The sequence below is a fragment of the Dermochelys coriacea genome, chromosome 6 (assembly GCF_009764565.3).
Source record: "Dermochelys coriacea isolate rDerCor1 chromosome 6, rDerCor1.pri.v4, whole genome shotgun sequence".
NCBI lineage: Eukaryota > Metazoa > Chordata > Testudines > Dermochelyidae > Dermochelys > Dermochelys coriacea.
In genome coordinates this window covers 64,275,010-64,298,498 of record NC_050073.1, presented here as the reverse complement: position 1 = coordinate 64,298,498, position 23,489 = coordinate 64,275,010, and the positions used below count along the sequence as shown (strand labels likewise).

The 23,489-nt window shown below is 40.8% G+C and overlaps 1 protein-coding gene and 1 long non-coding RNA gene across 8 annotated transcripts in view; one reads left to right on the top strand and one right to left on the bottom strand.

Moving 5' to 3' along the window:
* Positions 1 to 23,489, top strand: part of STARD9 (StAR related lipid transfer domain containing 9) — a 184,268-nt gene that overhangs the window by 116,711 nt on the left and 44,068 nt on the right. For 6 of the 7 annotated variants that reach the window (XR_006282342.1, XR_006282341.1, XR_006282340.1 and 3 more), the window contains exons 17-21: positions 6,959 to 7,010; positions 7,855 to 7,992; positions 13,026 to 13,108; positions 13,845 to 13,954; positions 16,488 to 16,538. Coding sequence is in view for 4 of the 7 variants with exons in the window: in XM_043517537.1 (XP_043373472.1) it covers positions 6,959 to 7,010; positions 7,855 to 7,992; positions 13,026 to 13,108; positions 13,845 to 13,954; positions 16,488 to 16,538 (434 nt within the window). In the remaining 3 variants the exon portion in view is untranslated. The remainder of the gene's footprint in view (positions 1 to 6,958; positions 7,011 to 7,854; positions 7,993 to 13,025; positions 13,109 to 13,844; positions 13,955 to 16,487; positions 16,539 to 23,489) is intronic. The other variant, XM_043517535.1, reaches the window with a different exon arrangement.
* On the bottom strand, positions 18,604 to 21,691 carry LOC122460822. The gene is made up of 2 exons (XR_006282347.1): positions 21,156 to 21,691; positions 18,604 to 19,430 (listed from the first exon to the last, which is right to left on the bottom strand). It is a non-coding gene; the product is annotated as an uncharacterized LOC122460822 (long non-coding RNA).

The following is a 23,489-nucleotide window of genomic DNA, read 5'->3' as shown; positions in this document are numbered from 1 at the left end:
AAGTAGATCAGTTGCCCTTTTAAGTAGATCAGCAGGTTCAGACACAAACATCTGCCAGCAAGCTCACGCCATCCTGAGCCCTGTTGTGCCATCCCCTCTCTATAGAGATGGGGTATCGGGGAGGGGATCACTCTGATATCAGCCCCCCTCCCCATTCTGCACAGCAAGTAGGAGGCTCCTGGGAGCAACTCCAAGGCAGAGGGCAGGAGCAGCACATGGCAGTGGGCGGAGTGACACCTGAACTGCGCGACACTTGATAGCCTGCTTATAGCTTACAGAGAACTTAGGGTTGGGTGGCTGGTACTGGGGGCTGCTCCAGCAGCAGCTGGCACGGCTGTTGAAGTCATGGAGGTCCCCGAAAGTCACGGAATCCGTGACTTCTGTGACAGACTCTCAGCCTTGCTTTATAGCTGTTTCTCACAGAAAACAAGCTGACAGGGTCATTACCCAAGTGGGCTTTTCCTTTAATGAAGGAGAGTGAGGAATGAATTTAGAGTCTTTGACCTCCAGTTGTCATGCACAATGATCACTTTCTTTGAAATTAGCACTTTTCTGTTAAAGTTGTTCATTTGCATTCCACACGGCTTCTTTCTCGTTTGAGTTATTTAGTTACAGGCGTGTATACAATGTAAATGTATACATTATAATGGGATATAGATAAATGAAAACAATGGAAGTAACATCCCATTAGTTTCCATGAAGTTTAAACACCTAATCATTGTCATTGCCCTTCTCTGGACTTTTCCCAATTCTAATATATCCTTTTCGAGATGGAGCAGGCAGAACTGCACTCAGTATTCAAATACGATGGGTGCCATTATATATAGTGCCATTATATTTTGTGTCTTCTTATCTATCCCCTTCCTAATGGTTCTATCATTCTGTTAGCTTTTGTGACTGCTGCTGCACATTGAGTAGATGTTTTCAGATAACTATCCAGGGTGACTCCAAGATCTCTTTCTTGAGTGGTGACAAGTAATTTAGACCCTATCATTTTATGTGCATAGTTGGAATTATTTTTTCCAATGTGCATTACTTAGCATTTACCAACATTGAATTTCATCTGCCATTTTGTTGCCCAGTCACCCAGTTTTATGAGGTGCCTTTGTAAATCTCAGCTGTCAGTCTTGGACATTATATTATCTATAAATTTTGCCACCTTACTGTTCACTCCCTTTTACAGATCATTTATGAATATGTTGAATAGCATGGGTCCCTGTACAGATCCTTGGGGGACCTGGCTATCTGCCTCTCTCCACTGTGAAAACTGACCATTTATCCTATCCTTTGTTTTCTGTCTTTTAACCAGTTACTGATCCATGAAGGGTCCTTCCTTCTTATCCCATGACTGCTTATTTTGGTTAAGAGCCTTTGGTGAGGGACCTTGTCAAAGGTTTTCTGAAAGTCCAAGTACGCTATGTCCACTGGATCACCCTTGTCCACATATTTGTTGACCCCCTCAGAGAATTCTAATAGATTGGTGAGGCATGATTTCCTTTTATAAAAGCTGTGTTGACTCAGCCCCAACATATCATTTTTATCTAGATAAACTGATAATTCTGTTCTTGACTATATAGTTTCAACCAGTTTGCCTGGTTAGGTTTACTGCCTGTAATTGCCAGCATCAACTCTGAAGCTCTTCTTCTTTTTTTTTTTTTTTTTAAATTGGCATTACATTAGCTATCCTTCAGTCATCCGGTGCAGAGGCTGATTTAATTGATAGGTTACATACTAGAATTAGTAGTTCTACAATTTCATATTTGAGTTCCTTCAGAACTCTTGCATGAATACCATCTAGTCTTGGTGACTTATTACTATTTAGTTAATCATTTTGTTCTACACCCTCCTTTACCAACACCTCAGCCTGGAACAGTTCCTGTTGTTTGTCACCTAAAAAAAATGGCTCAGGTTTGGGGATTTCTCCCACATCCCCGGCAGTGAAGACAGATGCAAAGAATTAATTTAGCTTTTCCACAATGGCTTTGTCTTCCTTGAGTGTTTCTTTAGCACCTCGGTTGTCCAATGGCCCACTTGGACTATTTAGCAGGCTTCCTGCTTCAGATGTACTTAAAATATTTTTTGCTGTTAGTTTGGGTCTTTAACTAGTTGCCCTTTGCATTCTTTCTTGGCCTGCCTCATTATGCTTTTACACTTGATTTGCCACAGTTTGTTCCTTTATATTTTCCTCTGTAGGATTTGATTTTTAAAGGATGCCTTTTTGCCTCTAACCACCTCTTTTACTCTGTTTAGCCTGGCAAGGGGTTCACTCACCACAAATAGTACCTCCTTGTGGCTGCTCTGGGGATCAGCTCTCACCCGATCTGATGCTTTCTTCCATCAGTTACTCAAGTTGTGACACCCCCCCACACACACCCTTTTTGACTCAGCCCTCCAGCCAGATCACTGTATAGTCCTCCCCTTCTGGGTAGCCAAGTCTCTCTAGACCAGCTGTCTGGTTGGCACCTCTCACTCTCCTATGCCACTTCCCAGTGGCTGTTAAGGGAACTCAGGCATGCCCTCTACACTGGGTTCCAGCCCAGGAACCCTGAAACAAACACTCAGGGACTGCCATGTCCTACCCCTTGCTGCTGTTTCTCTGGACTTCTTCCTACCTTGCCCTCTCAGGCTTCCTTTCCCTACAAATCCTCTTGGGCTTATTCTCTCTTGGGTTTTCTGCTCTCCTCTCTGCTCCCATGGAGTGACTGCAGCCTCTCTCCAGCAGCCTCTTTCTGCCCTGAGCTACTTGGCTTTATACAAACCCTGTCTGTTCCTGTCCAGGTGAGCTTCATCCTTTAATTAGTTGTCATAGCTCCCTGGCTCCTCCTCAAACTGCAGCCTAGGTGGATAATTAGTCCAATTAGCCAACTTTAACCCCTTCAGTGGCTGGTGTGGGATGAACGCCCCATAATATAGCCATAGTGGCATTTTTTTGGTCCTGTTACTTTTTTTTTTTTAATTTGCGGTATACTTTTAGTTTGAGTTTTATTATGGTGTTTTTAAATAGTTTCTATGCAGTTTGCAGGCATTTCACCCTTGCTACTTTCCTTTTAATTTCCATTTAACTAGCTTCCTCATTTTTGTGTAGTTCCCTTTTTTGAAGTTAAATGCTATTATGGTGTGTTTATTTGGTATTTTTACCCCTACAGGGATGTTATGTTAAATTACATTATGGTCGCTATTATCAAGCAATCAGCTGTATTCACCTCTTGGACCAGATCCTGTGCTTCACTTAGGACTAAATTAAGAATTGCCTCTTCCCTTGTGGGTTCCGGGATAAGCTGCTCCAAGAGGCAGTCATTTATAGTGTCTAGAAATGTTGTTTCTGTAGCCCTTTCTGAGGTCAATATGAGAATAGTTGAAATCCACTATGATTATTGTGTTTTTTGCTTTTGTAGCCTGTCCAATATCACTGAGTGATTTCATAAGCACTGTCACCATATTGGTCAGGCGATCGGTAGAATATTCCTACTACTGTATTCTTATTCTTCTTCAAGCATGGAATTTCTGTCCATAGTGATTCTGTGGTTGTTTGATTCATTTAAGATTTTTACTTTATTTGATTCTATGCTTTCTTTCACATATAGTGTCACACCCCCACCAGCGCAACCTACTCTCATTCCTGTGTATTTTGTACCCTTGTATTACCGTGTCTAGCTGATTATCCTCATTTCCCCAGGTTTCTGTGATTCCTATTATATCAATATCCTCATTTAATGCCAGGCATTCTAGTTCACCCATCTTAGTATTTAGACTTTAACATTTTTATATACTCTCTCTTACTGCTCACTAGCTCCTATCTGTACATTAACAACTTCTTTCCTATCATCTTTACTAGGATATACAGTTCTCCCTTTAATAAACTCATCCCTAAGGGACATCTCTGCCTGGCTGGCTTTCCCCTGTCTCTTAGTTTTTAAAAAATCCTCTACAACTTTTTAATTGTACACGCCAGCAATCTGGTTTCATTTTGGTTTAAGTGGAGCCTGTCCCTCCTGTGCTCTTTCTTTTCCAAAAGGTTCTCTAGTTCCTAATAAACCTAAAACAGTCTTCCTTACACCATCGGTTTATCCACACACTGAGACCCTGCAGTTCTGCCAGTCTTTCGGGCCTGGTGCACAGAACTGGAAGCTTTTCAGAGAATGGTACTGTGGAGGTCCTGGACTTTAGTGTCTTAATTGGCAGCCTACATTTGGCCTCCATAACCTCTCTCCTATCTTTGCCTATATCATTGGTACCCACATGGAACCACTGGCTCCTCCCCAGCACTGCAGATGTCTTGTGAGAGCCACAACCTTTGCACCCAGCAGGCAATTTACCATGTGGTTCTCCTGATCATCACTATCCCAGCTATCAACATTTCTAACAATCAAATCCTTTGTTACTATTACTTTGCTCTTCCTAGTAACTGGGGTTCTCTCCCCCTGGAGGGGATCTCCTCAGTAAAAGAGGAAACCATGATATCGTCTGGAAGGAGGATCCCAAATATTGAATAGTTTTGTTTTTTTTTTCTCTGCTCCAGCTTGATGTTCTCCTTCCTTGAGACTTTCATCCTTCTGAACAACACAGAGGCTGTCAGACTGGGGGTGGAACTGCTCTGTTGTGTCCCTGAAAGTCTTCTCTGCATACCTCTCTGTCTCCCTTAGCTCCTGCATTTCAGCTGCTCTGGCTTCAAGAGCCCAAACTCTCTCTCTGATGGCCATGAGCTGCTTCCACCATATGCACACATACACCACCTGCCCAAGGCAGGTAATCTCACATGCTGCATTCAGTGTAATAAACTGGATAGTTCCCACTCTGCAGCTGAATTTCTTCCTGCACTATTCTTAATCTTGCATCTTTTTTTAAATTGGTTATTTTTGATTGGTGGGGAGGAGTTGGTTTATTGGCCTAAGTTTAGAGTATGTTTGTTAGGTGTATTGGGTTTTCTCCCCCTCATCCCCTTCTCTTTTCTAGGGGGCTTTTCTGATATTCTTCCAATACAGTGCTTCCCAAACTTTAACAGCCCACGAACCCCTTTCACTAAATTGTGAAATCTCATGAACCCCCTCCTAAAAAGGAATATTTCCAGGGATTTAAGTTTAAATTTCCTCCGCACTCTGTGGGGCTGCTGCTGCTGGATCCCGTTGACTGCTCTGGTCAACTGAGCTCCACTGAGCTTGGGCTGCAGGTCCTGCTGACCGCCGGGGCTTGGGCTGCCAGCCCCAACTGCCCAGCCTCGCTCTCCCTGGGGCTCGGGCTGCTAGTCCCGCTCAGAACACTGGGATTCGGGCTACCGGCACCCCTGCTTACGGGGGCAGGGCTCGGGCTGCCAGCCCCAACTGCCCGGCCCCGCTCTCCCTGGAGCTCGGGCTGTCAGCCCTGCGTGGAGCGCTGAGGTTCGGGCAGCCGGCTCCCCTGCTGACGGGGGCAGGGCTTGGGCTGCCAGCCCCAACTGCTCGGCCCCGCTCTCCGTGGGGCTTGGGCTGTCTGCCCTTCAACCAGGTCCCGTCTGCTGCCTCCAATGTCTGGGGTCCTCTGGCCTCCACTAGTGAAATCTTTGAGGAACCCCCTGTAATGTTCTGCCAACCTCCAGGGGTTCATGAACCCCAATTTGGGAACCACTGTTCTAATAGCTAGGTTATAATCCCTTGGTCTCCTCTCCCTGCTGCTGAACTCTCACTGTAGCCAAACTCTCCTTACCTTGGTAGCTTACTTTGTCTTGTGCTGTCTCATTTTGTTGCGGGACTTTCTCTGCTTGAGAGCTGGACCTCGAAGGAATGCCTCTCTCAACTCCCTCGCAAAACTACTGTTTGCTACTCCTCTTCACTAGCGCCTTTTGATCGCTTAGGAGGTTGCTTTTTAAACCCCTTTTCTCCCTGAGGGGAAAGCCTTCAACCTCTCATCAGAGGCCTTTGTGTATGAGCTTCACCCCCTCTCAGCCACCCAAACAGAAGGTTGTGCTGGGTTGGCAGTTTGGAGTTGTTACCCAACCCCTGTGTACAGGGACCCCAACCTAGGGTTGTCACCTCAGAGATATAAAAACTAGGGCAACCAGGATGATCCTGAGCCTATAAAATTGGACGGCCGGCAGTATGTACTGAGCTTCCTTACAGATTTCCTGGGACAGCTACCACAAAAAAGGGAAGATCCTAGAAAAACTAGACAGATGGCAACCCTACCCCAGCTCCCTGGGGTGAGAATGACAATCACTCCTCCTCGTCAGATGCTGAGAAACTAGCAAGACATGCTCATGATTATACGTCATTCATTATTACCCTCTAAGTAACCTTGTCATCTTACTATATATATATATATATATATAGGGACACCTAAACTTTACTAATCAACAAAAATATTAAAACTCATTCATCCATGGAAAATTTACATACACCAATTACTCTCTGATTGTAGTGAGTTTACTGCATCCATACTTCAAGTGTTGGGATTATGTTCCTGTCTGTCTGTCTGTAAACTGCTGCTCCTTGAAGATTTACATTCTAGGCTATGTTTTCAAAATTGGCTTCTCATTTTGCGCACGCAGCTATTTGTTCATACAATTACCATAATTACTCACTCAGATTGGGTCATTGGGCATCTGAGTACCCTGTTTGAAAAACTCAGATACCAGTGTATGTGTTTAAATACAGTAATTGTGCATGAGAGTAGCCATGCAAGCAAAACATCTAGCTCAAGCAACTTAAATTATCCAGCTGGTTGCAGCATCTGCTTAAGTAACAACAGAGGAAGCACTAAGTGTGATTTGTAGCAATTACAAAACTGAGGGCAGTTGAAGGTTAAGACTCCATACACATTACAACTAATAGCTACAGTCTGCTCTAATCGACCCAGGCAAGGATAACTTGTCGGAAATATTTACCAAGTTACTGTGGCAGAATTCATGAGAACTTATATGCATTTTTCATTTTCAATAGATTACTTTTAATTTACCTAATTTACAATAGTTATTTCCCTCTTTTAGGAAGGAACAACCAAAATTGGAAGATGTGATTCAGACCAGGAGCAGGATATTGGTAAGAGACTGAGATTACATAGGATTTTATATAGCATTCTGTCAACCCAGGTGCTTTTGATTGTCTAGCATAATATTCTAATAGTCATTTTTCTTTACCAGCTGTCTCCATGTGAGAAGTTGAGAAGAGAATAACTACTTGTAGGTTTGCTATATAATAAAGTGCTAGAGTTAATTTTTGCTGCTATTTATTGGGTCAAGAAACACCGTGAAAGTAATTGAGAATCTACTTAAGTTTTTCCCAAGTAGGGTAAATTTACATTAGGGATTGAAAATTATTGTGGTTCAAAACCCAGTACTTGCTGTATTCATTCCTGTATCAGTGCCTCCCCCTTCCCCAGCCCCAAATAAAAAAGCTGTAAAGAAAGAAACTAGCAAATTGGCTTTCCTGTGGTTCAATGTGTTTCTTTCCAGCTATGTTGGGTTATGGATGTTCGATCTTAAAATTACTTAGTTTTCATCTCTCCCTCCTCCCCCCTTTTGATTAAATTATCATGCTCTAGCTCTAGTAGTTAGTGAAATATCAGCTATTAAAATAATGTCACAGTTAAAATAGAAAATATAGCATGATTACAGGTCCTGATAGTTTACAACTTGCTAGGGATAGAAACATTTTGGAAGAACAGTTCAAATACTTTCAGACGAGTAAACTTTTCCAAAAACTGATCCTGAACTAGTAATCAGAGAGGAGACATTTAGGTTCCCATATGGTGCATAGGATTGTTCTTTGACCATAGTACTGTGTAGTTAGTATACTTACCTGCGCTGGAAGCTTTTGTTCTAAAGCAATGGTTGAAAAGAGTTTAAAATAAAATGATCAAGTAAAAAGGACTTACAATTTGTAGTTCTGCAGGGTGAATGGATTGAGAGGAACCATTGTATTATAGACAACAAGTGTGGGATTGTGACACTGCGGCCAGTCCAAGGAGCATATTGTACTGTAAATGGACAGGAAGTCACTAGTGCTTGTCGTCTGTCACAAGGTGAGTCTTGCAGTTCCTTTTTGTGGCGTTGATGCTAATGATACAGCTATCAGCAGGTGAATACAGTAAAATACTGAGAGTAAATGCTGTAAATCTATTGCTCAGCAGTCCTTCACTTCCTTCGGATGGAACAATATGATCCAATAACCCTCTGAGTTCAGAAACTAGGATCTACTGAAGTCATACACGTCTACTAAATGGATGGGCATACATCTTGTGTTAAAATGAAACCATTATGGTAATGTTGAGATTAATTTTAACTGCAGTAATTCTTAGTTCTCTGAAAATGGAAGGCTTATTCAGGATTGCTCCTGACCAGTAAGGTAATAGGTTAGGTAGAACCCCTCTAACATGTCCACTGCAAATGGCATAAGGGCTTGGCTTTCTGTGGACTGTACTAAAATGGTTGACCTTGGACTTCATTTCTCATTGGAATCAGATTTTTGTCAAAATTGTAGATGTTGAGGTACGGAGTACAGGGGAGTGTCTCTGAATTCAAAGTTAGGGTTAGAGATTTAAGGCAGGGTTTACAAAAGCATCTAACAAACTCTATTGATGTCAGTGGAATAGGCCCTTATTGTGGTTTCAAAAGCAAACGCTGGGAAACCTGGTGAAGTGAAGAAACGGACTGACAGAGCCAGAAGGGTACCAAGAAGTCACCTGCTACAAGACAGGCCCAACAAAGAAAGTAACAGAACGCCACTAGCTATCACCTACAGCCCCCAAATAAAACCTCTCCAGTGCATCATCAAGCATCTACAACCTATCCTGAAGGACAACCCCTCACTCTCACAGACCTTGGGAGACAGGCCAGTCCTTGCTTACAGACAGCCCCCCAACCTGAAGCAAATACCACCAACTACCCACCACACAACAAAAATACCAACCCAGGGATCAAACCCTGCTACAAAGCCCGTTGCCAACTCTGTTCACATATCTATTCAGGGGACACCATCATAGGACCTAACCACATCAGCTACACCATCCGGGGCTCATTCACCTGCACATCTACCAATGTGACATATGCCAGCAATGCCCCTCTGCCATATACGTTGGCCAACCCGGACAGTCTTTATGCAAAAGAATATATGGACACAAATCTGACATCAGGAATCATAACATTCAAAAATCAGTAGGAGAACACTTCAATCTCTCTGGTCACTCAATAACAGACCTCAAAGTGGCAATTCTTCAACAAAAAAAACTTCAAAAACAGACACCAACGTGAAGCTGTAGAACTGGAATTAGTTTGCAAACTAGATACCATCAGATTAGGCCTGAATAGACTGGGAGTGATTGGGTCATTACAAAATCGAAACTTAATTTCCCCAATACTAATTTCTCCCTACTGTTACTACACCTTCTTGTCAACTGTCCGTAATGGACCACTCTCTTACCACTTCAAAAGTTATTTCTCCTCCTTCGGTTTCCTGCTGTTAATTGATTTATCTTGTTAGACTGACCTAACACTTGGTAAAGCAACCCACATCCTTTCATGTATTTTTACCTGCTCTTGTATCTTTTACTTCATACATCTGGGAAACAAGCAGGGAGAACTGGAAGTCCTGGCACAGTCAAGGAATTATGATATGATTGGAATAACGGAGACTTGGTGAGATAACTCACGTGACTTCAGTACTGTCATGGATGGATATGAACTGATCAGGAAGGACAGGCAGGGCAGAAAAGGTGGGGGAGTAGCACTGTATGTAAGAGAGCAGTATGACTACTCAGAGCTCTGGTATGAAACTGCAGAAAAACCTGAGTGTCTCTGGATTAAGTTTAGAAGTGTGAGTAACAAGGGTGATGTCATGGTGGAAGTCTACTATAGACCGCCGGACCAGGGGGATGAGGTGGACGAGGCTTTCTTCTGGCAACTAATGGAAGTCACTAGATCGCAGGCCCTGGTTCTCATGGGAGACTTCAATCACCCTGATATCTGCTGGGAGAGCAATACAGCGGTGCACAGACAATCCAGGAAGTTTTTGAAAAGTGTAGGGGACGATTTCCTGGTGCAAGTGCTGGAGGAACCAACTAGGGGCAGAGCTCTTCTTGACCTGCTGGGAAGAATTAGTAGGGGAAGCAAAAGTGGATGGGAACCTGGGAGGCAGCGACCATGAGATGGTTGAGTTCAGGATCCTGACGCAGGGAAGAAAGGAGAGCAGCAGAATACGGACCCTGGACTTCAGAAAAGGAGATTTTGACACCCTCAGGGAAATGATGGGCAGGATCCCCTGGGAGAATAACATGAGGGGAAAGTAGTCCAGGAGAGCTGGCTGTATTTTAAAGTATCCTTATTGAGGTTACAGGGACAAAACATCCTGATGTGTAGAAAGAATAGTAAATATGGCAAGCGAGCAGCTTGGTTAACAGTGAAATTCTTGCTGATCTTAAACACAAAAAAGAAGCTTACAAGAAGTGGAAGACTGGACAAATGACCAGGGAGGAGAATAAAAATATTGCTCAGGCATGCAGGAGTGAAATCAGTAAGGCCAAATCACACCTGGAGTTGCAGCTAGCAAGAGATGTTAAGAGTAACAAGAAGGGTTTCTTCAGGAATGTTAGCAACAAGAAGAAAGTCAAGGAAAGTGTGGGCCCCTTACTGAATGAGGGAGGCAACCTAGTGACAGAGGATGTGGAAAAAGCTAATGTACTCAATGCTTTTTTTGCCTCTGTCTTCACGAACAAGGTCAGCTCCCAGACTACTGCACTGGGCAGCATAGCATGGGGAGGATATGACCAGCCCTCTGTAGAGAAAGAAGTGGTTTGCAACTATTGAGAAAAGCTGGATTAGCACAAGTCCATGGGGCTGGATGCGCTGCATCCGAGAGTGCAATCACATCCACCAACTCCTTTAGCAGAGTCATTGGCCATTATCTTTGAAAACTCATGGCGATCGGGTGAGGTCCCAGATGACTGGAAAAGGGCTAATGTAGTGCCCATCTTTAAAAAAGGGAATGAGGAGGATCTGGGGAACTACAGGCCAGTCAACTTCACCTCAGTCCCTGGAAAAATCGTGGAGCAAGTCATCAAGGAATCAATTCTGCAGCACTTAGAGGAGAGAAAAGTGATCAGGAACAGTCAGCATGGATTCACCAATTCATGCCTGACTAATCTAATTGCCTTCTATGATGGGATAACTGGCTCTGTGGATGAGGGGAAAGCAGTGGACGTGTTGTTCCTTGACTTTAGCAAAGCTTTTGACACGGTCTCCCACAGTATTCTTGCCAGCAAGTTAAAGACGTATGGGCTGGATGAATGGACTATAAGGTAATAAAAAGCTGGCTAGATTGTCGGGCTCAATGGATAGTGGTCAATGGCTCCATGTGTGGTTGGCAGCCGGTATTAAGCGGAGTGCCCCAAGGGTCAGTCCTGGGGCTGGGGTTTTGTTCAATATCTTCATTAATGATCTGGAGCATGGTGTGGATTGCACCCTCAGCAAGTTTTCAGGTGACACTAAACTGGGAGGAGAGGTAGATACGCTGGAGGGTAGGGATAGGATACAGAGGGACTTAGACAAATTGGAGGATTGGGCCAAAAGAAATCTGATGAGGTTCAACAAGGACAGGTGCGGAGTCCTTCACTTGGGACAGAAGAATCCCATGCACTGCTACAGACTAGGGATCGAATGGCTAGGCAATAGTTCTGCAGAAAAGAACCTAGGGGTTAAAGTGGACGAGAAGCTGGATATGAATGAATCCAACCTTGGATGTTGCCAAGAAGGCCAATGCATTTTGGGATGTATACGTAGGGGCATTGCCAGCAGAGCAAGGGATGTGTTTCTCTCTGTTCAACATTGGTGAGGCCTCATCTGGAGTACTGTGTCCAGTTTTGGGCCCCACACTACAAGAAGGATGTGAAAAAATTGAAGAGCATCCAGCGGAGGGCAATGAAAATGATTAGGGGACTGGAACACATGATTTATGAGGAGAGGCTGAGGGAACTGGGATTGTTTAGTCTGCGGAAGAGAAGAATGAGGGGGGATTTGATAGCTGCTTTCAACTATCTAAAAGGGGATTCCAAAGAGGATGGATGTAGACTGTTCTCAGCAGATAGCAGAACGAGGAGTAATGGTCTCAAGTTGCAGTGGGGGAGGTTTAGGGTGTATATTAGGAAAAACTTTTTCACTAGGAGAGTAGTGAAGCACTGGAATGGGTTACCTAGGGAGGTGGTGGAATCTCCTTCCTTTTGAGGTTTTTAAGATCAGGCTTGATCTTAAGCCCTGGCTGGGATGATTTAGATGGGGATTGGTCCTGCTTTGAGCAGGGGGTTGGACTAGATGACCTCCTGAGGTCCCTTCCAACCCTGATATTCTAAGTGGGTTCTAGCCCACGAAAGCTTATGCCCAAATAAATTTGTTAGTCTCTAAGGTGCTACAAGGACTCCTCGTGGCTGTTGTTTTTTTGTTTGTTTTTTTGTTTTGTTTTGTTTTTTTGCTGTTACAGACTAACATGGCTACCACTGAAAACTGGGAAACCGCATTTCTTGGCTGCCCAGAGCTCCTGCTTTAGGAGATGCTTCTTCTTTCACACCACCGGCAGACAGTCTTATTCAGCTTACTGGACAAGTCTTTATCTTATTATTGACACTTTTTCAATTCTACTTCAAAGTTTCAAGATCCTGATCCTGTGGGATTAAAATATGTCTTTATGTGGAGGCGTTTATAAATTCTTCTTTGAATTTTTTTCTTTTACTTAATAATTTCTACTTTAGATTTTTTTCTCACTTTTTGTATCATTTTCACTTTAAAGATTTTTGAGTGTCATAATTACTGAGCACTGGGACTTGAAAACTTTCTCTTATGTGCTCCTTGTCATTGAGATAGAGGAGTCAGAATAAAAAGGAATTTCCAGTAGTGGATTTGCCCTTGACCTCCAGGGTTTAAGATTTTTTAAAAAGCACAGTAATGCTGGCAGTAACAGTCAGCAAAATGTTACTAGGAGCAGTTTAAATGGTATGTACTATGGATATACATCAAATTCCAGATGTTTGATAAATTTTATCTCCATAGTTTCTTTTTTTTTTTTAAACAGGAGGTCTTGTTGTCCTGGGCAAGGCTCATAAATTTAGGTTCAACCACCCAGCAGAGGCTGCTATTTTAAGACAAAGAAGATTGGTAAGATTTGAGACTTTATATTTTTCTTTCCTAAATTCCTTCATTGGTGACTAACTTTATTTCATTTTAAAAGCAAACATGAAATGTATAACGTTTCTTCATATCTACTTATTTACTTGCCTCATTTCCTCCTTCTTGTGGTCTGTAGTAACACTAAACCATTGTGGCTGGACACCAGTGCCGTTTCCAGAGTTGCTTAGCAAAAAAAAATGCAGATCCTCTTAAATCCTTTAACATGTCCTTGTTTTCCAGTCATGACTTTGCTAGGGTTGAAACAATATAACTTAAGGCAGAATACTAAAGTGGAAAGACAATTTAAAAACTTTCCATGATCAATAATGTTCTGAGTTATCCTCTTTATGCTGTTAGCTCACTGTTCAGCATTAAATACACTAAAAGCAATCTTAGCTGGTGAAATTATAGAATTAATATATTGAGTGTCCCAGTATTATTATCCATGCACATGTTGTTACATGCATCAGAGATAGACTGAAATTAAAAATTGATAAAAGAAAATACTTTTTATATGGTGTGTAAAAAGGGAACTCGCTGCTGCAGGATATTATTCAGGAGATAGTTTATTCAGATTTCCAAACAGACTTAGACATCTGTAAGGTCGTTGGGACAAGGGACCATACCTCTATTCTGCACATATTAACAGCAGCAATAATAAGTTGAAACCTACTAGGTTGTTTTTAATATTCCTTCCTCCTGCTCCCACCTTGCTTTTTAATAGATTAGTGAAGCCTCCCCCATATTGAGCAGCAGATCTTTGGAATGGCTGGACTTGGATGGAGATTTCACTCCTTCCCCTCCCTATATCTTTTCTCCACTTGAAAAAGAAAGGTAAGTTTAAATCAAGTATTCACCAGAATGTAACTTCCCTGGAACCCGGGTTCATTTCAAAGAGAAGTGGAATGCTTGGTTCCATCATATTTTATTTACTTATTTAGATTTAAATTATAATGATGAGTGGAACAGCTCCAACAGGAGAGATTGAGAGAACCACCCCTGATTACCCTATGCCCTGGTGGTCATGGCACTCACTTGGGCTATAAAAGACCCAAGTTAAAATTCTTACTTCAAAACAGGCAGAGTAAGGATTTAAAAACAGGTCTCCTACATTCCAGGTGACTGCCCTAAACATGGGCTATTGGGTATCCTGGAACACACACGCCGCCAGTCCCCCAAAAATGCTCTGTATGGTCACCCCCAACAGTCTTTTGTATGAGGCCAAATCTGATATGCATGCTCTGAGAACAGCTACTGGATTGGGCCCTGCAGGTGAGATAAGTGGGCAAAGTCCTAAAATCCTGAGGGGTTTAGGCATGATCTAGGATGCTGAACTGATTGGCTGTGTTAGGACTTCAGTGATTTTGCACATGCCCAAAGCCAGAAACGTAGGCATATTTTCACCAGAAGTTTAGACTTCTAGGGAATTTAGGCACCTCCAGGGAGAGGTAGCAACTGAACAGAAATCTTAGTAGCTCCTAAATTCCTTTGTGGGTCTAGCCCAAAGAGATTAAGATCAAAAGAGCCCACTGATTTTGGGTGCCCAATTTGAGATGACTAGGATCAGATTTTTCAAAATTCTTACCAAAATTAGCACATTACATGTTCAAATCACAGCTCCCATTGACTTTAGTTGCTGCTGTGAGTTCTCAGCACTTCAGCGAATCAGATCCCCGCAGGGTCTCAACTCAGGCACCCAGAAAATGAGGAACATGCAATTAGTGATAACCAGGGAAGAGTTTGGCTTAAGTGATTTGTTCAGCATCACATAGGAACTCCGTGGCACAGGCAGGGATTGAATCCAATTCTCAGGGCATTCAACTTCCTTAACCATGAAACTATCCTTTCTCTTCCTCGCATGCCTTCCAACTTATGCAACAAAGGGGTTCTATAGACCGCAGCCTCCTTTACTACACAACCTTGATTCATTCTCAGAGCAGGTCTATCGTGTGCACTGAATAAAGCTGTGGAAAATATAGTATGTGATTGTGAAATTAAAGACCATAATGCATTACAAACAAGGGAGCTGAATTACTGCTGCACAGGCAACCTTAATTCTGGCATTTCCTAATTTTTGAGTGCTTAACTTTGCAACCTTAATGTTCCTTTAAGCTAGTTTTGGTGTGTAATTTAAGTTATAAAGAGGATGCAATTTGGTGTATTTATAAAACTGAATGCAACCATTTTCTTTTTCTTGGACAGCTGTCATGCTTAAATACAAATCACCACTGGTTGTCATTGAATTGTAGGGGAAAGAACAATAGCTGCTTCCATAGTTCACCTCAAGCATCAACCCATTTCTTTGCTAGAGTTATTCTAGTGGAATAGCAAAATTCAGCATCTTTAAACTCTCTTGGAATGTTTTGCCTTTTTATATATATGAACATGAAGCATTCATCCTTATACAGTATTTGTGCATTCTTTCTGTATTACTGGATCTAAGTGTGTACTGTGTGCTCTCCTTCTCTCAGGATCCTTCTAAGCTAATTTATTTTAATTTTATACAGAGATACCTTTCTTTACAAAACAATATTTGGTATTTATTTGTTTTGTACAATGTATCATACCAGGTCATGTCACTTTAACCTCCCTTCCCCCCCGAGAATGGAAAGATTTACAAATAAGACATTTGCTAATGATCTACATGATGCCAAGAGACTCACTACACAGTTTTGAATATAAAAGAGGTAGAAACTTTGTTGTAGGCTCTCAATGATGGGCATCAGATACTTGCACACATCTCAAGGCATCTAGGATTGTACATCATTGTTTTGTCTTGTTTTTTAGCGAGTGTTTGAGTTGCCCTCATAAACTAGACAGGATTGAGGGCTATTTCTGATTGATTTCCAGATTATGTATAGATAGCATATTCCTTTAGGCTGGGAATATGCTATTTTATAGTGTATAATGTTGCTTTCCATTTTGCCATGATTATCTTACACCGTTACTTTGAAAATGAAACTTCTTGGTGTCCTGCTTATTTGAATTTTTATTAATGACTGTTACTGAGATAAGATACAATGTGTGAGTAGTTTTTCTTAGCTGTGTTTTACCTGAAGAAATCCAGCAATCTTTTTTTTCTTTTCTGTAGTCTTTCCACAAAATTAAACTAAATTGTTTTTCTTTTTCTTCCCATGCACTAAGTGATAAGTGTGTCTCTTATTCCAGATAAGTGGATTTGCTCATGTGATTTGAAATGTTTCCCCCTAAGAGGGTCAGCACAAAGGTCTATAATACAGGGCTAAAATGGGTCTGAAGTGGTCTGTAGATGTTGCAGAGGCCCTCTCTACAGAGCAGATCAATGTCACCTAGTAGAAGTGTATCTGAAATACAGTACTGACTAATATATTTCTTCATTTTCCCACAGTCAAAAGCATATAGGCCATGAGGAGTGCAAACATTCAGCTGAAATGATGAGGTAAGAGAATAGCTTGAAGTTAGTATATGATAGTACCTTGCATCATGAGATTTCATGCACAGGTCTCCAATCTTTGCAAATGAGTATCCATCCTCATGCAAACTTTGGGAATTACAGATATGTGAGGCTCAGGGAAATTGATACTGGTGCAAAGATGCAGTCAGCTCCTTCCTCTAATCATTAGGTCTTCATCTCCATTCTTGCCTCAGCCTGTTAAGATGTGGGAATTGCACCATATTTTTCAGAGCAATAACATTGTTTAATGGCTTAATTTTTTAGGCTTTCTTAGCTATGACTATCACAAGTTAGAATTATTAGGATCATGTCAAAAACATGTTGATTTTCTGACCTTTCTAGCCCTTCCTTTCCCCATTGGCCGCTGTGGGAGGAGGCAGTTTGGACCACAATAATCCAAGTGCATTGGGTTTTTACTTTGATTTCATCACACTGAGATGTAAGAACGGCAATTTGCAATCGAAGTACAGATGAGACCCTATTGTTTGCCGCCATGATGCTATTTTTACTTCACATTTGTGCTTTTTTGCTTTAGTGGCTTGCCAAGCTATTAAATTCAAGTCCCAAGTGAGACAAACCTAACATTCTAATGGATCCAACCTCAAAGCTGCGCTGACCAATTGTTGTGGGTTTTTTTAGTATTGTTAGTGCAATTTAACAAATGGATTGCAAATGACCCTGCAAAGCTTCTTCATCTCATCTCAGGGTTCTTTTTTCAGTTAAACTGTAAGTGTGAAAATGCTAGTTTTGAGGGGATAGAGTGCTATAAGTCAAATGCTGCAGTTGGAAGGAGCTGTGGAGCAATTGTTGACTAACTCCCAACATTATTCCAGCTGATATAGGACTGAATAGTGTCAAAAATGGATGGGTGAAAGTCACACCTATGCACCCTTGCACCTACCAAGTAGGGCTTAAACATGACTCAAGCAGAACTCAGTGATGTGTAAGCTGGCTCTCTACCCAGGGCTGAATTTCACCCATTTGGAATAAACATAAAGAACATCATGCCATTTTCACTTTTAATTGTAATATTTTTATGAGTGTCAGTTTGGTAATTGACATAAATTCTCATAAATTCATTGTAGACTTTTATGTGTAACCAGGTCAAGCCTATACTTTTTGTTCCCTTAATAAGAATAGAATAACTACAAACATTCACAGTGAAATAATATTAAGGCTCTAACTCAGTCTGACAAAAGCAGGTAATTAAAATGTAATGCCAGATGTGTTTGTCCTTTTATGTACCAGGCCCAATTTAACAAACTTTATTCTTGTAAGTATTCCTTACTCACAAAAGGTAGTTCCACTGACTTGTATGGGACTACTTGCATGTGCAAAGACTAATCATATGATTAATGTTTGTAGAATTGGGCCCTATGTCTGGTGGTTCTAGGGATCTCCAAACTGTATAGAGTTTGATACAATATCTACTCATATTAGGTGAATAATGGTTGAACTACCAATACAATAGATACAAAAGTTAAATCCTAGTGCCACTGAAGTGAGAGAGAGTTTTACTATTGACTTCAGTAGGGCCAGGATTTCACTCAAAGAGAAAGAAAGTATGTTACTTTTTACTAAGAAAGGGCCCATTGGAAAGCAAGTCAGTCTGTTTTTAAAATCCCAATAAAAACTAGCTTCAGAATAATGAATTACATAAATACTGCATATCAGAATTAATGGATTTAAAACAAAACCTATGCTTCATCATTAGAGGTCTCAGATATTCAAATAATCACCATATATCCCAAATTTCCTGGATAAATTGTGCTCTGTTTTAATGATGAGGGATGGCATTATAGAATAAATTGTTTAAGAAGTCCAAGTGTTTTAAGATCAAAATCAGGCCCATTGAACAAAAAAATACAAAAAACTAGACACCGAAAGAAGCAGCATCCCAGAAATATAAGCTGAAGATGCATTTTAGTTTCTTGGAGAAATAATCCACTTTTATATAACACATCCAAGCTTCCTTCTTTCTCTTCCTTCTCCTCTTCTGCCCCCCGCCTCCTTTTTTTAAATTACAACAGTGTGGTGTTTTTTCATCCAGTTTAAAAGAATAAAAAAATCAAATGGTTTATTTATAAATATTGGAAGACACTGTAATTCATGTTAACATACTTAATCCATTGAAATATGGTGAACAAGGAGAATTTCCTGTTAATATTCTCAAATAATAATATTTTGAAATTCTAATAATGGCTCTCATTTAGAGATCTGAGCTTTATATTTCTGAAGTATGTAATGGCTCACTTCATCCACCTGTGAAATACTGTCACATCTGGGGTGGGATACAGCTGCTGAATAACGGTGCACAGCAACATTATATAGCACTTCAACACACGAACTGAAGAATGCTATATTCAGTTGAAATCACAGGGGGAAGCTGAGATAGAGTGTAATTTCAGCTGAGCTGGAATTTTGCAGACACACCATTGTCCTCTATGGAGCATATGTTGTCTTGATTTACAGGAGTCTTATTCTGGACTAGGGAAAGGACTGTAAATTTATTCTGCAGAGGCAGTGTGTGTGTCTCGTTGCTGGCCAGAGGGGTAGGACTGTTTTACAGAGATGCTCAGATGTGTTGTTGGTATGTCACTTCTGGCTGATGGTGTTGTGTCTGCATACTTGGGCAGTAGAAGGAGTTGGTCATGCTCTTAAGAGGAGAACATAAGACAATTGAACAATCACACTAGTCAGCAGACACTTTTTTCTTTAAGCACCCAGCTTGTCAAAGAACTAAATGCCTGTCTTGCAGGATGATGATTTCGCTTCTCCAGCCTTTAGGGATTTCCCTTTGTGTGCTTGTTTTCAAAGATCACATATGGCTCTTCTACCGTTTTTAATTCATTTTCTTTCCGCATATAATTGTGTAACCTGCAGAGTGTTGAGAGATCAGGGAAGGAGGTAACACAAAATGTTCAGAGCCATTTTATCACTTTTCCCGTGAGAGCTCATAAGCTTTAAATTCTGTGATGTGAGCAGATGTGTAGAGCTAGTTTCCTAGGGTGTCCTGTGCAGTTGCTGTAATCCTCTACTTGCCGTGTGTCACCCTGAGACTATGGTGTGGTGTGGAAACTGAGCCTTCTGATTGGACAAATGTGCTGGCGAGGGGATATAGTAGAGAAAAATGCAAATCAGTGGATGGGCTAGAAACCCGGACTTGTAATTGCTTTTATTGCCAGCCTGTTTTGCTTTGCAAATATACAGTGGGGGGAAAAAATCTGCGCTGATTTTTTTTTTTTTTGGTTTATATAATAAAGAAAAATTTAACTGGAATCTGGATCAGCAGTAAGAAGGGGGTAAACTATCTGATTTGAGTGCTGTTTTTTCTATCTTTAAATCAGTAAAACTGGTGTTAAGGGACAGTATTTTTTTTTCTTTTTCTTTTGTAATACTTCTTTGCTTGAGTTTCTTGTTTTGAGCCTTAATGTTACATTGCAAGAAGCACTCTGCTTCATTACAGGGCTGTCGCTGCCATAGTTACTGAAAACTGCATTATGCTGTAGAGGCTGCCAGCCTCTGCATCAGCCTTGGAAGTGTTTGGGGAAGAGGGGAGGGGAATTACACAATAGGACTCCAGAAAGCTCACGAAAAACAGGCTGGAGAAAATGTGGATCTACAGCAGGTTCATTTAGCATGCCTAATGCAAACTTTGTGGATAGAAAGATGAGATGAAAAACACTCCAGCTTTGTTACAATATGAAGATTTTCTCAGTAATTTATTATCTTTAGGTTAAGGTTGGTATCTTTTTTTTTTTGGCTACCTTCTTAATAGTTTTAAATGTTTACTTAGAGGAGGATGAACTGTTAATATTTTTATTGTATTTGGTAAATCTGGGGTATGTATGTACAATTCTACAGAGGGAAACCGCTGTCCTTTATTATGAGCTTGCTTTTTGACATGCTGTACACCACTAAATGGTGGTCTTGTCTATCTGGGTTTCTGTTTTAGAGATAGATGCTCAGCTCTGCAGAATTTAAACTGCTTACCCCATGCCTGTCCTGATGTTAAATTATTTTATTTCCTCATAGTGCTACATGAACTGTTTATGCGTGCATGTGGATTTGGGACAAAAAGGATGCAAGCAATAGAGGGAACTGATCCCTGCTTGAAATATATAGATTTGGAATATATGAAACAAGATGAAATCTTACTGGTGTGTCCGGATCAGGATGTGTTTCAGTGGACCAATGAAACAACCACTTGTACTTACCTCGGAATATGCTAATTTGTTTTTGTAACATAAGATGACCTTCATTTTTAGTTAATTATTCAAATGTATTTTGAACATATTAATTGGACTTTAAATTGTCTGTTTGGAAAATTCAGCTACCAAATATGTTAGCATTTTATTTTCTTGTTTGGCTATTGTCACTTCATTTCTAACTTCACTTTATCATTTTCACAAACCAGCAAGGATAATTTGAGGTGACTGTAAAACGTTCAGAAAGTAAATGGGAAACATTTTGGATTCATATAACTGTTTTCATCACTGAATGCGGAGTGACAGATCTGAATCCCAAATCCAAGCAAATCCCATTATTCGCAAGATCACTAGCCTCATGGCCAGTGGAAAATCACTCCATGTTCTGCCATACCTGTATTATGTAAGCAGCAGCTGTGAATTTTCATTATCTCTCCTCCTCCTCAGAGAAACCGTTGTCAAACTGTAAATGTATTAAGGCTGGTTGGTGGTCAGTCCTAGCCTGTGCATGGTACTCAGGCCTTTCTTCATTGCCATGTCTGATTTTTATCTCATACTACTAAAAACGGAGAGAGAAGGCAGAGACACCGATATAGCAACAGAATTGTAACTAGCATGTGTGTTTTGCTCTTTTAGCAATAATAGGACAATATTCCCTTCCTCTGTTACAGAGTCGATAACCTCAGAAAGGTAAAGAGCCATAGCTATTTGTCTGCATAATGAAAATGTAGGATTATAACAGTATGATAATAATTGTAGTCATGGTGTTTTCTAAGTGTTGCAAAGCATTTTTGATTGCAGTGGGGTATACTTCTGTGTACTGTGTCTTTCAGGGACATATTCCTAGTACGGAGCTTTCAGTAGTGTAAGTAGGTTTGGCTAGTATTGTCCTGCTGAATGTGCAAACTCTAAATGGTTAACATTGGGGAGGATCACTAGCTTCATGCCAATTCAGCAAAAACAAACTCTCATGTGAGTGGATATGCTCGTGCTGCTGGTACAGCAGAATTATTGCTGTAAAACTTTTAAAATGTTTTCATTGGGGGGCATCAAAGGCTCTTTAAAGCTTTACAGTTTCCTTTAAAGAGAGCAAAAATGTCAATCTAGAATCAGAAACGTAGGTTGGCAGGGACCTTGAGAAGTCATCAAATTCAGTCCCCTGTGCTGAGGCAGGACCAAGTAAACCTAGACAATCCCTGACAGCTGTTTGTCCAACCTGTTTATACAAACCTTCTGTGATGGAAATTCTACAACCTCCCTTGGACACCTGTCCCAGGGCTTAACCACTCTTTATAGTCAGAAAGTTTTTCCTGATATCTAACCTAAATCTCCTTTGATGCTTGTCCTATATTCAGTGGGCATGGAGAACAATTTATCACAGTTCTTTTTATAACAGTCCTTAATATGTTTGAAGACCTGTTATCAGTTCTTCCCTCCCGCATCATATTTTCTCAAAACTAAACAAGCCCAGTATTTTTAACTTTTTGTCATAGGTCAGGTTTTCTAAACCATTGATCATTTTTGTGCTATCCTTTGGACTGTCTCTTATTTGTTCAAATTTTTCCTGAAGTGTGCTGCCCAGAATTGGACACAGTGCTCTAGCTGAGGCCTCATCTGTGCTGAATAGAGCGGGACAATTACCTCTTGTCTTGCATACAAGACTCCTGTTAATACACTCTAGAATGATATTAACCTGTTTCGCAACTACATCACATCGTTGATTCATTTTCAATTTGTGATCCACTATAACCTCCAGATCCTTTTTATCTTTTACCACCTAACCAATTATTCCTCATTTGTAGCTGTGCATTTTGATTTTTCCTTTCTAAGTGTAGCACTTTTCACTTGTCTTTATTGAATTTCATCTTGTTGATTTCAGACCAAGTCTCCAATTTGTCAAGATAATTTTGAATTCTAATTGTGTCCTCCATAGTGCTAACACCTTCCAGTTTGGTGTAATCTGCAAAATTTTATAAGCATACTCTCCACTCCATTATCCGAGTCATTAGTGAAAATACTGAATAGTACCAGATGCAGGCCTGACCCCTCCAAAGGCCCCCTAGATACACCCTCCTAGTTTGACAACGAGCAATTGATAATTACTCTGAGTATAATCTTTCAATCAGTTTTGCACACACTTTATAGTAATTTCATCTAGATCACATTTCCCTAGTTTGCTTTTAAGAATGTCACATGGGACTGTCTCAAAAGTCTTACTAAAATCAAGATATATATTATCTACTGTTTTCCTTCCCCCAATCCACTAGGCTGGTAACCCTGTCAAAGAAGGAAATTAGGGATGATTTGTCATGATTTGTTCTTGACAAATATCTGTTGGCTATTCCTTATAATCCTGTTGTCCTCTAGGTGCTTACAAATTGACTGTTAAATAATTTGTTCCAGTATCTTTCCATGTACAAAATTAGGCTGACTGGTCTATAATTCCCAGCTTCTCCTTTGTACCCCTATTTGAAAATAGGTACTGTGTTTGCGTTTCTCCAGTTCTCGGACCTCGTATCCTCCCTGCATCCTCAATGATAATTACTAACAGTTCCAAGATTGCTTCAGTTGGTTCCTTAAGTGCTCTAGGATGTATTTCATGAGGCCCTGCAGACTTGAATACATCTAACTTATCTAAATATTCTTTAACCTGTTCTTTCCCTCTTTTGACTTGTGTTCCTTCCCCCTTTTTGCTAATATTAATTGTATTGTATCTGGTCACCATTAA